Here is a 13907-nt window from a genome sequence, read left to right as displayed (position 1 = left end):
CCTCATATGCATGTTTTGCAACTATTCTTAAATGACTTGTAATAGAAATTTTGAAAGATCAATTCACTCTTTTCTTACTACATACTATTATTGCTATTTAAATTACAGAACATTTGTGTTTTTAAAACAATATCTTAGATGTAAGAGTTGAGCTGTCACTGCAAGCCATTTTATTTTTGATTGTATTTTTTCAGAGTCATCTTGATAAATCTAAATAATACTGGATATTGAATTCAATCAATCATGAAAAAGTTATATTTGGATATAGTTTTTTTTTTTCTTTAGCAGACTGAATATTTTTCATTTTCAGTAATTCTTTGCTGATAATGTGATTGTCTCTAAGAGTCTGACACCACGGGCAATAGTGTTGAAATATTGCCTGCCAGAGTATTCAAGAAACAAGTGGCTGACTGAAAGAGTTTCTATATTATGTTTGATCACTTCTGGTAAATATGGTGACTATTGTAAACAAAAATATTGTTCTTATTTTTAAAGAATGCAAAAGAAATATGGGCACTATTTAAGGATCTAATTCAATATAAAATTCATTCTTAATTATCTTGCCCTATTTCCTGCTAACCTCTCATAAACACAAATGGTATATTTTTTCCTGTTAAAAAGCAGACAYGCAGCAAAATTTGGACCATCCTGAGCAGTAATTGATACACATGTTCTGAAATGAAATCTTTATTTTCTCTAGTGCATACTTGCAACTCTTCTAGTCTCTTAAATATTGTTTTCTGGCTTGAAATTTGTCTGGTTATCTATGTCTTGTCCAACTACAATCTTAAATGGGAGCAGAAAGAGGAAGCTGTAGCTTACTTTTTTTGTGAATATCTTTTACTTTTGTGTCTTCTTTGTAATTTATATCTCTCATATGCCCAGGGCTAATGTGACAAGGTCAAGTAGTATTAAGTTTTCAGTAATGTCCTTTGTCTTTCTGGTTTGAATTTTCTTAGGAAAAAAAATTAACAAAGAATGTCAGTAAAAGGAAAGCTATAGAATGACGGGGAAAAGATTTAACTCTCATCATGCCAACAGCAGGCAGGAGTAGTCCAGTAATTAAATAGGATTTCTAAACCACCACAGCATAAAGTGACAAAGATCCACATACATAACACACTATAAATAAAAATTATTTCATTGTCTTTTGTAGAAAAAAAGATACTGCAAAAATCATGTTTCAGTCCTTTATACCAAGTACTACCTTTATTTACCAGAGAATATGTGAATCTATTCACAGATTTTCAGTTTGTGTGGCCATAGTGTTTGCCACTGATATCTCTATTGACAGCTGTTATGAGTGTTAAATATATTTATGCACTATTGACTGGTCATGAGAAASTTTTCTAAAACACTGATATTTGTAGAACTATGTCTATTTATGAGACTTAATGCTTTTTAGACTTAATGCTTCATATTTATTTGATTCCTTGGAAAACTGCCTAAACAGTAAGAAGACTAAATAGGACTAAAAGCAGGACTATTTAAAGTATAGCTTGGGTGGGGGGGAAGGCACAGTGGTTGACTTTATACCTTTAGTTGACTTTATACCTATTCCTCCAAATCTACAATTAAAATGTTATATTTTCCTATACAAATTCTTCTTTGTCAACTAAATATGGAAATTTTTTGTCCTGCTTGCATTCACATTTTCAACAAGATTAAAAAATTTATATCAAAACTTCTGATTTTGTGAACTAGAATTAAATCCAGCTCTCTGTCTTTTAGTTGAAGTGCCTCTTTTGGAGAACAGGATGTAGTCATACATTTCAGCAGCAAGTGAGCATTTTTGTCTCTGACCAGTTTTAACTTTGTTGAGTGAGTAGATTTCATTTTTTTTGCATGGTCACATTTCTGACCATAAGAATTCTGTTTTATAGCTTTCAAAGTCAGTTACTTATTACCCTCAAAGAATATTGCTCACAATTAAAATTAACAAAGTGACCACACGTTTCCATCATTCTTCGCTTATGCTTCTCAGACCTTCTGTTACAGAAAAGAAAAAAGTTTGAAAGGGTCTTTTTTAAACAGATTTAGTTAATTTAATATATGTTTGTACGTAAGCATTTCTAGATTTAGTTGGAACTATCTTTTTACATCATGATTTTTTTTGCACTCCCTTTTTCATTTTTACAGTAAAAGAAAATAAAMCTTTTTAATCTGAAAGGTAATATTTGGAAACAGCATTGCACCTGACTGAATGGTTTTAAYCTATTCTTGGGTACACCAATGCAAGTTTGTAAGCAAACAAACCTTTTAACAACACTGGATACTATTAATTTTAATAGTAGAGGTAATATACATTGTATGGTTCTAGATGGCCTTTATCYAGATGAGTGTCAGCTCAGTTTCCTTATATATACTCTCCAATGCTACAAATATGAATTTTGTCATAGTGTTCCCACTGCTTTGGTGATTTATTATGCAAGAAAAGCTCTGATGTGGAAGAGGACCAGTTTGAAARCTGGCAGCTATCTGACACTGTGTTATAGAGGTAGTAAAACAGAGGAAGYATTAAAAAGGCATTACAGGACAGTGCAGCCTTGATCTGTTAATAAATTCAATTGTGACTACAATTGTGTTTGTTTTAGGAACTGAGAAACAATGTGGTGAGTAGAGAAAAGAAACAGGCAAAATTTATGAGTAATTAGAAATGGAGGAAAGAGGAAAAAGATATTTAAAAATAAATATAAAAAATCGGGGGGGGGGTTGTTAGATCCATGCTAGTTATGATGCCAAAGGAAAGCTAATTGAATCATCTGTAAATTTTGCAAGACTGCAAATCCTCAGTACTAAATGTAAGAAAAATAGAATAAAATGTTTACAAAAGAAAACAAAAATTAGTAAGTATCAAAAATTAATTGAATTATTGCTACTTAGAAGACAAAGCAATGTTTTCAAGTTAAAAGAGGAATTTCTGTAAATAATTTTAGCACCTTGGATAGCTAAATGAATATTTACTCGTATAAATGAGTAAATTCCCATAACTGCAAATGATTCTGCTGCCTGCCTCTTTGTGAATTGCTGTTGTTTTAATTGAAAAATATTACTCTGTTTTGTTCATAGTTTGACTGAGCTTGCACCTTTAAATTCATGTGTGTCTCTGGAAAAACTGGATATCAGAAATAACCGCTTGTCAGGTGAGTTGTGTAAAAACAACCAAACAAAAAAAAACCATAAAAAAGCAAACCCCATAAAAAAAAACCATAAAAAAGCAAACCCCATCCAAACAAGAACTTTTAAAATAAATTAAAAACTTTGTTGAGTCTGAGTATGCAAGTATTATTTATAATATATTAATACAGAAAAGACAAATATTTTTCAAACATATATGTTATTAAAAATAACTATACAGTATAGTGGCATTACTTGTAGTATTTTGTACTATGGTACAATGGTTTTGGTACATTTTATTTTCATATGAATTTTAAGCAGATRCAGTGTAAATTGTGTGATTCCATACTCAACTTGATATTTAATTTTCTTTCCTAATACAATACAGACCTTAAAAGTGTCATTATATGGTTAAATGGCTGCCATAAACTGAGTGAGTTGTCAGTCAGTGGAAATCCATTTCTCCAAGAAAGGACCTGGAGGTAATAAAATTTTGATTTGTTAAATAGAAAAATGAAAATTAGCCAAAACCTAGATGTATGCAAGTATTTCTTAAGTTAGTTAAATAGTAATAGGAGAATATTAGTGAAATACATTTTTAGTCCAAATACCTTAAATTTTTATCTGCAAGCAAGTGTCCAGAATCATTCTTCACCTACTGTTATGCACTAAAAAGACGATATGTAATTTTTCTATGCTTGTGGCAACATTGCAAATGTACAGTGTAGGCAGTTATATAGGTGCACCAACATTTTTAGGTTAGTGTAAATATAGTTTTGATTAAAGGGTTTAATAATTTTTCATGTGACATAATATTAGAAGAATTTTGTTATTTTAGAAGAATTTTATTATTTTAGATAATTTGAGCCAAAGGGCTGGATTCTGGATTAAAAACCTATGCATTTTAAATAGCAATCCTTTCTTCTATGTTTCTACCTTAACACAAAGGCATATTTAAATATGTGATTTTGAGATAAATTAGAGAACCATTATGGTTTGTCATCTTGGAAAAATATTCATTATTTTAAATATGAATTATCTTACATTAGTGATTAATTTTGAATGGGAGGCTGATCCTCAGTTTACTTTTTATGATTAGAGAGTAACCTAAGATTTTTCCTGAGTTATGACAAATAATGTCCACTGCAGGCCTAATAATGGTAAACCTACAGAAAGTAGTCCAGATAAGATTACTTCTTCATTTGCAGACTTTTATTCTCTTAAACTGACTGCTGTCATCTACCTGCTTGTCTTACTGTGAGTTTAGATAGATTCTAGGATAAGAAAATTTCTGCTCTGTGTTTGCTGTTGTGTATTTTTTAAAGGACTCCTTTTGACTTTTCCTGATCCTTTTCCTCCCTTCTCAGCAACACATACTTAYAGCGAATTTTAACACATAATTGAGACTATCCAATTGCATACACTAGAGTCACACTAACAGTGCTATGAGAGAGTAAAGGAGATGAAAACAGTGACTTTCTGCAGCAGTCGTCCAAAGTGAAAGGGAAAACAACTTTATGATACTTAGCAGAAAGAGACGTATTAATCAGAAACACATAGCTTCATGACGAGATCCACTGTGGCTTATTGCCCTCTGAATACTTTGTGGCATAGACAAAAGGGAAAGAAATATATTCCACTGTCTAATGAGTTGTTGGCCATATTCTGAAACTGACAGAGAAATGAGAAAGGCTGACCTGTCTGGTCAGAATAGAGAATAAGAGAAGTTGACCACAGATTCCGCTATTCACTAGGAATGGTCTGACTGTTCAGAGTTCTAAGGTTTCCCCATACTACTAGTCATCAAATACTCGTCACAGTCAAGGTTTTGATCTGGTAATACTATTTTCTGTATGAAAAAAAATCCAAAGTGTAAACTCAGATCTGATTTAAGGGTAAACTCGGATCTGATTTRTGTGTGCTAACTAACTGTCTGGGAGAAACTGGAGAAGTTTCACAACATAACTCAGATTACTGTCAGAACTACATTTGTTTGACATTAATTTGAAGTAATAAATGAATTAATACATTAATTTGACATRTAAATTTACCTTTCTTTGGAAATTTCTGTAAATCTATGTACCAACAATATCTAAAACTATACAGAATGCCATTCTTTATGGTTATGGTGATAATGGATGTGCAAGAGCTTTTGTTTCTTTGTTTTGTGCAGAGTCAATATTACTCAAATGTATGTTTTGTGCAGAGTCAATATTACTCAAAGGTATGGGTGAAGGGATCCGAGTGAAAACTGAGTTGTGTCAGGTCTAATGGTTTCAAAACCCATTCACCACAATTCTTCCCCCTTTCCCCAGTTCCAGTTACAGAGCTTAAATGCAAAAAATTCTATCCACAATCATTTAAATTAAAAATGGAAGAAAGAAAAAAAACAAGAATCTTTGTGGAAACACAATGCGAAAGCACCGTGAGAAACTTTTGTCTGAATCTTTCAGTCCTTTATATTCAAAGATGTGTGGTTAAGGAAAATAGGAAGTTAGGTTTAAAAAAAAGTAAAAAACACTTACTTCTGCAGTTTCTAGTTTTATAAACATCAAGACTATAGATAAACATTAGTTTATAGAGATATTCTTTCACTCCTTCCCATTCTTTAATCTACTAGAAAAAGCTGAAAAATAAATCTATGAAGTGACCACTGAATAAACAACTGATTCTTTACTCTGATGAGTAAGGCTCCTATGCCTTGAGCTTCTTGGTCTTTGCCTTGGCACGCAAACTACCTTTCAAATTTTGCAAACAGTAGCATTTGACACTTCCAAATAAATGAAAAAGAGCAGCGTAGGTGTATACAAAAGAATTGTGATGTACATACAAACACTACCACGAAAGAGATTTAAATATGTGATATTTATTTTCTAGGAACTCCTGTTTATCATTTTGTTTAAACAGAAATATTGATGTTTGGGCTAGTATTTGTAGCCCTAATAAAAGATTATTTACCAAAACTACATGCTGTATTTTCTCCCAAGTTTATTCTCTTTCTTGCTAGAGGTTTTTTCAACCTCTGAATACAATACTTCTAAGACTTTTTTTTTTTTTTAATTTGATGCATTTAGAAAGATTAATTAGGACATTTTACTTCAGTATTTTTTGTTCCATCACAAAATAGGAGTATGCATTGAGCTGATTTGATACAGACGTTTATCTCTCAGAGTTTTTGCAGCATACATATTGCTTCATCTCTGTTCTCCTTCTGAAACAGTGTACAAATTTAAATAGGCAGGTTTACTGTGTTACATGTATTTGAATTACCAAAATCCTTGTCAGAGCCCAATAGAATACTTTTTTAATAATTTGAGTAAGTGGTAATTGCAGAAAAGCTTTTCAAAAATCAGTTTTCATTTATATAAACCCATTTTCTGAATAGTTTATTCTAAGACTAAAATTTAAATGCAAAAAYGTATGAAATACCATCATATAATTATTCATATCTCTAGGATGTCAATGTTTCTAGTGGCTCTAATCTATATTTTTAAAATGAAATTTTGAAGTTTGGCCTAAGAGAGCTTATATACCTTCTTGACTATATCAAAATTTTATTGTTTAATTACTGTTTATCTTACTCTCAGTATTTATAAAATGAAGGTAGTATTTCTTCCATGAAAATGCTGTCAGCATGACTACAGTCAAAGATAAATGCAATGTAAGATTCTGTAATTCTTAATTAAGGAAAATAAATGTATTGTTTAATTGTAAACTTGTGCATAAGTTAGTGAGTTTTATGTGCTGTTTAAATGCTATCTTAGGTGAGTACTTTTCTCTAAGCAAATGTATAAATTATGAAGATGACGTATGCCTTATTTGTGATTGTGTTTATTTTGTAAACTCTTTGTCGATTGATTTGTCCACAGTATTTTCTTTTTCAGCATGATTTCTGGTATTCCACTTTGTTACCTCCGTTTACCACCTTTGGTTTATCTTCAGTGACTTTAGCCTTCTCACAGAGGTTTTCTCCAATGCAACTTTTATTACCTTATTTTACATTTCATTACAGTATCTGCATGGAGATATGACCATCCACTCATCCTTTTCTCCTTTACTTTAGTCTACTATGGTTTTACTCTTTCTGATTAATCAGAATAATCTGAATGTTCTGACACTGCTTACTTGTCCTTCTCAGAACCACTAGTTCCTGACTKTCCTTTTCATAGCTTCCTATAACATTTCTATTTTTGCGTTGTTGTCTTTTTATTCCCTTCTATCACTTCATCCACCTTCTGCTTAAGAGACTTGATGCTGCGGCAACTTGAAAAGAAGTAGTGCATTCCTGTCTGTAGTGAATGTGTAGAGGAATCCTTAGCTTAGTGTCTTCAAAGAGAAAATTTTTAGAAGAAAAAATGGGAATTAATGATTGTTTCTGATCTTTTGTTGTTGTTGCTGTTGTTGTGAGAGACCCATTTCTTAACACCAGAAGTTAATTTTCTTTAGGTTTTGAGAGATATGGACATAAAAATAGTGCTATTCTTTCCCCTCCAGTGACATACAATACTCAAACTTGGAAAACTGGTCTTAAAGACTATTACATTTGAATATATAAAATCTGGAAAAACTAGAAAGGAAGTGTATGTATATTTATATGTATAATGAGGCATGGTCTTCACAATCTCTGAAATGAATAGTTGTAATAGAATTAAATAAAAGGGTACATAGTTAGACTATTTGTATGGTTTTCCATATTTTAGTATAAGTCTCCTGGATTCTTGAAGAATCTAGTTGTCTGAAATCCTGTACGTAGGCCAATAGCGTGTAGACTTAAGGCTCTCTGGAGGTACTAATCATCACAAGTTCAGTAAGTCTTGATTTAATATAGAGTGTTCTTGCATTTCCCTGAGAAGTAATACTTCCTAGTCCACAGATTTCAAGGGCAGAATGACAAATGGAAAGTTCAGTTTTAGATTTTTAGGTGATTTTTCATAATACATTTGTTGAAGTGGTAGGCTCTCTCTTGTGGTGAACTTTTACTGTGATCCCATTAGGCTTTTAATCGATAAGAATTTAAATCATTATGTATTTTTTCAGCTAAGGAAATTAAGCATTTACTTGGAAAAGTATTAACATAATAAATTATCTCTGGGGATACGAAGTAAGATACAACGATTGGTCTTTCATTTCCAGTGCAATTAAAATAAGTGATTGAGATTTTGATTAGTAAAGTTTTTTTGCTTGTTTTAAGTTTAGTGGAATCGCAGAATGGGTAAGGTTGGAAGGGACCTCTGGAGATCATCTAGTCCAACCTCCCTGCTCAAGCAGGGTCACCTAGAGCATGTTAGAGAGGGTTGTATCCAGGTGGGTTGTGAATATCTCCGGAGGAGACTCCAAAATCTCTCTGGGCAACCTGCTCCAGTGCTCTGTCACTCTCACATTTCTGTGAAGAAATTCCTCCTCATATTTAGGCAGAACTTCCTGTGGTTCAATTTCTGCCCATTGCCTCTTGTCCTGTCACATGGCACCACTGAAAAGAGTTTGTCCCCRTCCCGTTGACACCCTCCCTTCAGGTACTTGTACACATTGATAGGATCCCCCCTCAGTCTTCTCTTCTCCAGGCCCAGCTCTCACAGCCGTTCCTCTTAGGGTAGATGCTCCAGTCYYCTGATCATCTTCGTAGCCCTATGCTGGGCTCTCTCCAAGAAACATTCTTCTTTCCTTTTCTTTCAAAAGTGCTATCACAAAATGGAGGGATATACAGTTTATAGAATTATTTTTTACCTGTATTTGATCAGAATTTTTTATTTTATTTTCTTAATTTACTCTGAACAATATATCTTCAATCCACAGAAGTATGCTCCTGGTAGTAGTGTGTATATGTGGTCTTCTAGGGCTACTGTCCAAGTGCTTAATAGTACAAAATCAGTGTATAGAGTAGCATATAATGATCACTTTTAGAAATATTTAATTAGATTTTGTAGCAATTTTTAAAAATTGAAGTTGCTCCTTATAAAGATTAGGATTTACACTGTTATAAAAGTGTGTATAGCATTATATACACATTTTGTGTTTTGGATTGCCTGGCTATAAAAACAGCAGAATTGGGGGCATTTGTGTTCTAGAGGTTGTGATACATTAAGAGGAAAAAAAAAAATTACAAATATATCTTCCATTAAAAATCTTTTTATAAACTTGTGGTTATTACTTTCATGAAAAAATATATTTTTTTTTAGTCAGAAATGTTCATGTTTTTTTAAAAGATAACTTTATAAACATATATATATATATATATTATTTATGTGAATGAAATCCCATGGTTATTGAATGTAACTTTGTGAATAAAATTCAATGACTGTGACGATATATTAAGTTCCCATTTGCATTGCTTTAATTTCCACTATTTTACAGAAATAACTGTTATTTCACTTGTAACCTGGAGGGGAAAACCTTTCTGAATTCCAATTTAAGGATACAATCTGACACCTTAGATTTCCCTTAGATTTTTTGACCCAATAGAGCTTTTATGATTAAACAAGAGATTCATTTATCTAGAGGATTTAAAGTATGCRATACTATAGAATGTGGATTTGCTGAATACAGCATTGACTGTAACTTCAGGCAATGTGTTCTAGTGAACTTTACATAACCCCTTGATACCAACAAAGGAATTAGTTGTAAAATTTCCCAATCGGTTTTGTACTTTCATGTCCAGCCAGCGATAACACCAACAAAAGTGAAGTAGTAAGAAATTGCTTTTTAAAAATTAAACCCTGGGGTCAGTCTGAGCACTCCTTGGGGAATGTGCTGCAATGCCATAATGATTTATAGAGCCTCTTAAGTGACAGAATATTCACCAGGAAGTTTTCACTAAATGAAATACTGGCTCAGCCCTTCACCAGGAGAAACCCAGCTGGAAAAACTAGTGTTGAGATCCCATAACTCTAAGRCACAATACTTCCAGTATCAATCAACATGATATGGCACTTTTTTTTAATGTGTCACTATTTGACATCAGCTTTGGTAATTCCTCTCTGTATTTGGAGATTGTCTTATCCCAAACCATCATTTTATTCTAAATGTATTTCAGACATTGTTATCCTTACAGTAATGGGCAATGAGGAAGGAAGGTTTGGTATCTGTGTGAACTAACATTCTATTCTAATAAGCAACAATTTGGAATATTCTAATTCAGTCAGAGAAACTTTCTTTAATTTGAAACCTAATGTTACAGTCTGAACTAAGTAATCATCTTTTACTTTTGCAGGGAATAGTCAGGGGGTTCTAAAATTTTGAAAACCACATTGTCTTTTCTTCATAGCAAGAGAACAATAGGCATTCTTCCATGTGTGTTATTTAAGACAAATTTACTGAAAATATTGAGTGCTGACATATTGATTTTGCAGTCTTGCAACTTTAAACAAATTTGGACTGACATATGAAATATGTGAAACAAAATTGCAGTACTAAACTGTATTTCACAATAACCTAAAAAAAGAGCCTTGATAGTAGTATTTCTTAAACTGGTCAATATGGTTCTTCTACATACTTATTTTTTATATTGGTGGCCCTGACTGTGCTTTTCATATTATGGAAATACTGTCTCTACTACCATCCCTTTCACTGACTTGACCTTAATATTTCGACAGTGGGCTTAATGTTATTCAGTGTACTATTAATTCTGTAGTCCAGTCAGGTAATGATTCAATACACCAAAATACACCTAATATATAAATGTGAAAATATACTTAATGTATTCTTAGAAGAATTAAAACGAAATGCTTCAATAGCTACCTTTTTTTTAACAAAGTGAACTGAATGCAATGCAGTTAATAGAAATCAGCAAAAGCTCTGTATGTGTGAATACCAAAACTAAGATCAGTTTTTCTAAGGTACAAGATGCTTGTGAATAATGGTTGTTAATGGTCAAGAATATATGGAACAAAAAGCCATTATGCAAACAGGTTTTTTGTGCTGTTTTCCCCTCACATAGCACTTTTATAATTGCCAATAGATTTTTCCTGGCAGTCATGCTAAATTTATTACTGTGTTATGAGGTTTATGCAAAGGAAGAAGAGGATAAGACTGACAATGCTGTCTTTATGTTCTGTGCAGTTTTTAAATCTGAACCTCTAAACACATCAACAACATCCGTGCTATATCTTAATCCTGTGGCTTAGTTTGCTGTGTTGCCTACCAGTCAAGTGCATTGCAGGTGCCTTTGCACAGGCATGTCAGATTTTCCTGTTGCTGTTTAAGCAGGTGAAACGCTAGCCCCAGTGAACTGAGGATGTTTTCATTGACTTCACTGGGTGACCCCAGTGTCTCAGCAGTGGTCTGTATATCAACCAAGTATTAAGAAAAGCTGGTAAGAAAGTGATCTTTCATAACAGTTTTAAAGTTTATTGGGGAAAAAACCTTTAGATAATATATTGCTGTATTAAAATATAAAGTAAGAACAAACATGAAAATTTATAGAGAACTATCATAACATTCTGTACCTTTATACGATAGTATCAATAAAATAGGAGTTATAACCTTTTTTCATAAAACTAATTATGACTTTTTTTTTCTTTTCTAAGGTCTTCCCTATTTAATGTTCTTAATAATTTACGATTTCTTAATGGTGAAAACTTAAATTATCATACTTTACTCACAACTGAAAGAATCAAAGAATCAAAATCAAGAACTTTCCTGGAACTTTGTCAATCTCAAATTGAAGAAAATGTTCTGCTTAAAAAAAAAGCTGCCAAATTGGGGTATGTATTGATGTGAATACAAATTGCTTTCAGAAAAATGTTTTGATGTGTCCTTAATGTAGTTCTCTATGCTTTTCCTATGAATTTTACTTAGATTTTTGCCTAGAAACATGTATTATGTTAAGAAAGAAATTATAAAACATTAAGTTCAGTGCAAGGAATATTGCACCTGTTTTCTGAACATTAACGTCAAAAAGCCAAGGCCCACAGATATTTTGATTTCTTAGCAAGTCCACAATATCTTTGCAGTCCTTTTAATATYCAACTTCTCTGTTGATATTTGGAAAGATAGTTTGCTTGAGCCTGCCAGTGCTGAACATTCTCCCAGAGAAGGTGAAACATCTAACATCTGACCATAGTTTAGTCTGAACATCTGCATATTTACTTTGTTAGTTCAAGAAAAGTACTTCCATTTCAGAATATTGCCATTTTGTATTTACACATAACTATATGCATCTCTAGAGTCTTATTACAATCTAATGGGATATTACATCCCATATTTAGGGATAGACTAAAGGGGTATTATTTGATGTTATATCTTACTGTGTTATTTAGTAACTGTATTACTAAGTTATATTAAATTCTTCATAGTTCACAAAACTGAAATTTCTTTGAAAACAGATTAATATTAACGTTTAGATTGGAATTAATTCAAAAGAAATTAGTTTGATTTAGTTTCTCTGACAGATGTAATGGCTAGGTGACTCCTGGAGCTTCTGTGTTTCTCCGTTGAGCCCTTGAGCAGGTATCCTCTTCAGTTCTGTAATTTTGGCTTCTAGYTGCAGATGGGAAGCTTGTGGTTTCTAATCTGTTTACTATTTGAATTAGTGATCTTTCTTTTATTTTTCTGTTTAAAAAAAAGAATAAAAATGAGGATAAAAATACTCCTTTTGTAGTAAAAATCATTTTATAATGTCCAAGGACTGTTTTGTTGGTATAAAAATGCTAATCTGATTAGAATATGATTTGTGATAGAGCTGTAAGAAATTCTCACTTTCATATACATTTCTGTAAGAAAGTTGGTGCAGAGGCAAAATGCTGTTCACAAAATTTAATGGTTTACTTAACCATGGTCCAAATGCATGGACAGCTAGATGGGTAAAAAACTTATTGAATGGTCAGGCTCAGAATAATGTAACTAATTAATGTAACTAATTTTTCATATCAGATTTTTTATAAGATTTTGAAAATTCATCCACAGCAACTTTTAAACTGGTAATTTTGACATGGTTTAAGCATCATATGTGAAATTTAGTTTTAAAATGCATTTGTTATGGGTTAAAGGCTTCTATGTTTCATTTTGGCTAAAAGTACATTCTATGGATGATTTAAAAACCATTGAAAACTGCAGTTCATAAAAGAAACCCTAAACAACATGTACATATATAAACCTTAACAGCAAAGCTATTATACATACATACTGCAATACTTTATCCAAATTGACTGAATTAATGTGACATTGCTTAAGAACAGGCTAAAAATAGAGCAAACTTCCGTCTGTTTCACATCTTGCTAAGTTATAAGCCCCTGTAGGTACRACCTCAAGTATGTAAGCTGCCAGAAGTAATCACTACTTGGTTCCCTAATCCATGTTTCATACACCACTGATGCCCAATTAAGTTGTCTATGTTGTTTCTGCCTGCAAAGTCAATGTTCTTACCATAATTCTTACCAAGAATTATGTTTATTTTTTAATTAAATTTCTCCATTCTAATAAATGATTCTTGTCACATAATCTTCAGATATCTTGTAGGGAGTGATCATRCACAAAATTAATACAACACTTTGGTTGCAGTAATTTGCTTTCAGTAATCAGATAYGCATGTATCTGGCTAGTGGAAGCTGAACTTCATAAGTACTAAATGTACAATATAGTGAAAATGACAGGAATCTCATAAATGGGATTGCAGTAGAAAAGGATAAACTAACCTCTTCCAKGTATTTGTAAAAGATTTTTGTATCCTGTACTTGAACATCAGTAATGATGTTTACATAAATGTCCCCTAAAACAAATTAATTTTTACCACATGTTTACAACAAACTCTCACTTAAAATATGAGTGCACTATTTGAGTATTCCATGTTTTGGAAT

General features: G+C 32.2%; 1 protein-coding gene across 2 annotated transcripts in view; it reads left to right on the top strand.

Moving 5' to 3' along the window:
• Positions 1-13907, top strand: part of LRRIQ1 (leucine rich repeats and IQ motif containing 1) — a 119688-nt gene that overhangs the window by 22280 nt on the left and 83501 nt on the right. For both annotated transcript variants that reach the window (XM_085304960.1, XM_085304959.1), the window contains exons 12-14: positions 3070-3143; positions 3506-3599; positions 11640-11816. In XM_085304960.1, the coding sequence (XP_085161086.1) occupies positions 3070-3143; positions 3506-3599; positions 11640-11816 (345 nt within the window). The remainder of the gene's footprint in view (positions 1-3069; positions 3144-3505; positions 3600-11639; positions 11817-13907) is intronic.

The sequence above is a fragment of the Rhea americana genome, unplaced genomic scaffold (assembly GCF_003343005.1).
Source record: "Rhea americana isolate MKP2758 unplaced genomic scaffold, rheAme1 scaffold_214, whole genome shotgun sequence".
Classification (NCBI taxonomy): domain Eukaryota; kingdom Metazoa; phylum Chordata; class Aves; order Rheiformes; family Rheidae; genus Rhea; species Rhea americana.
This window is presented reverse-complemented; position numbering and strand designations above follow the sequence as displayed.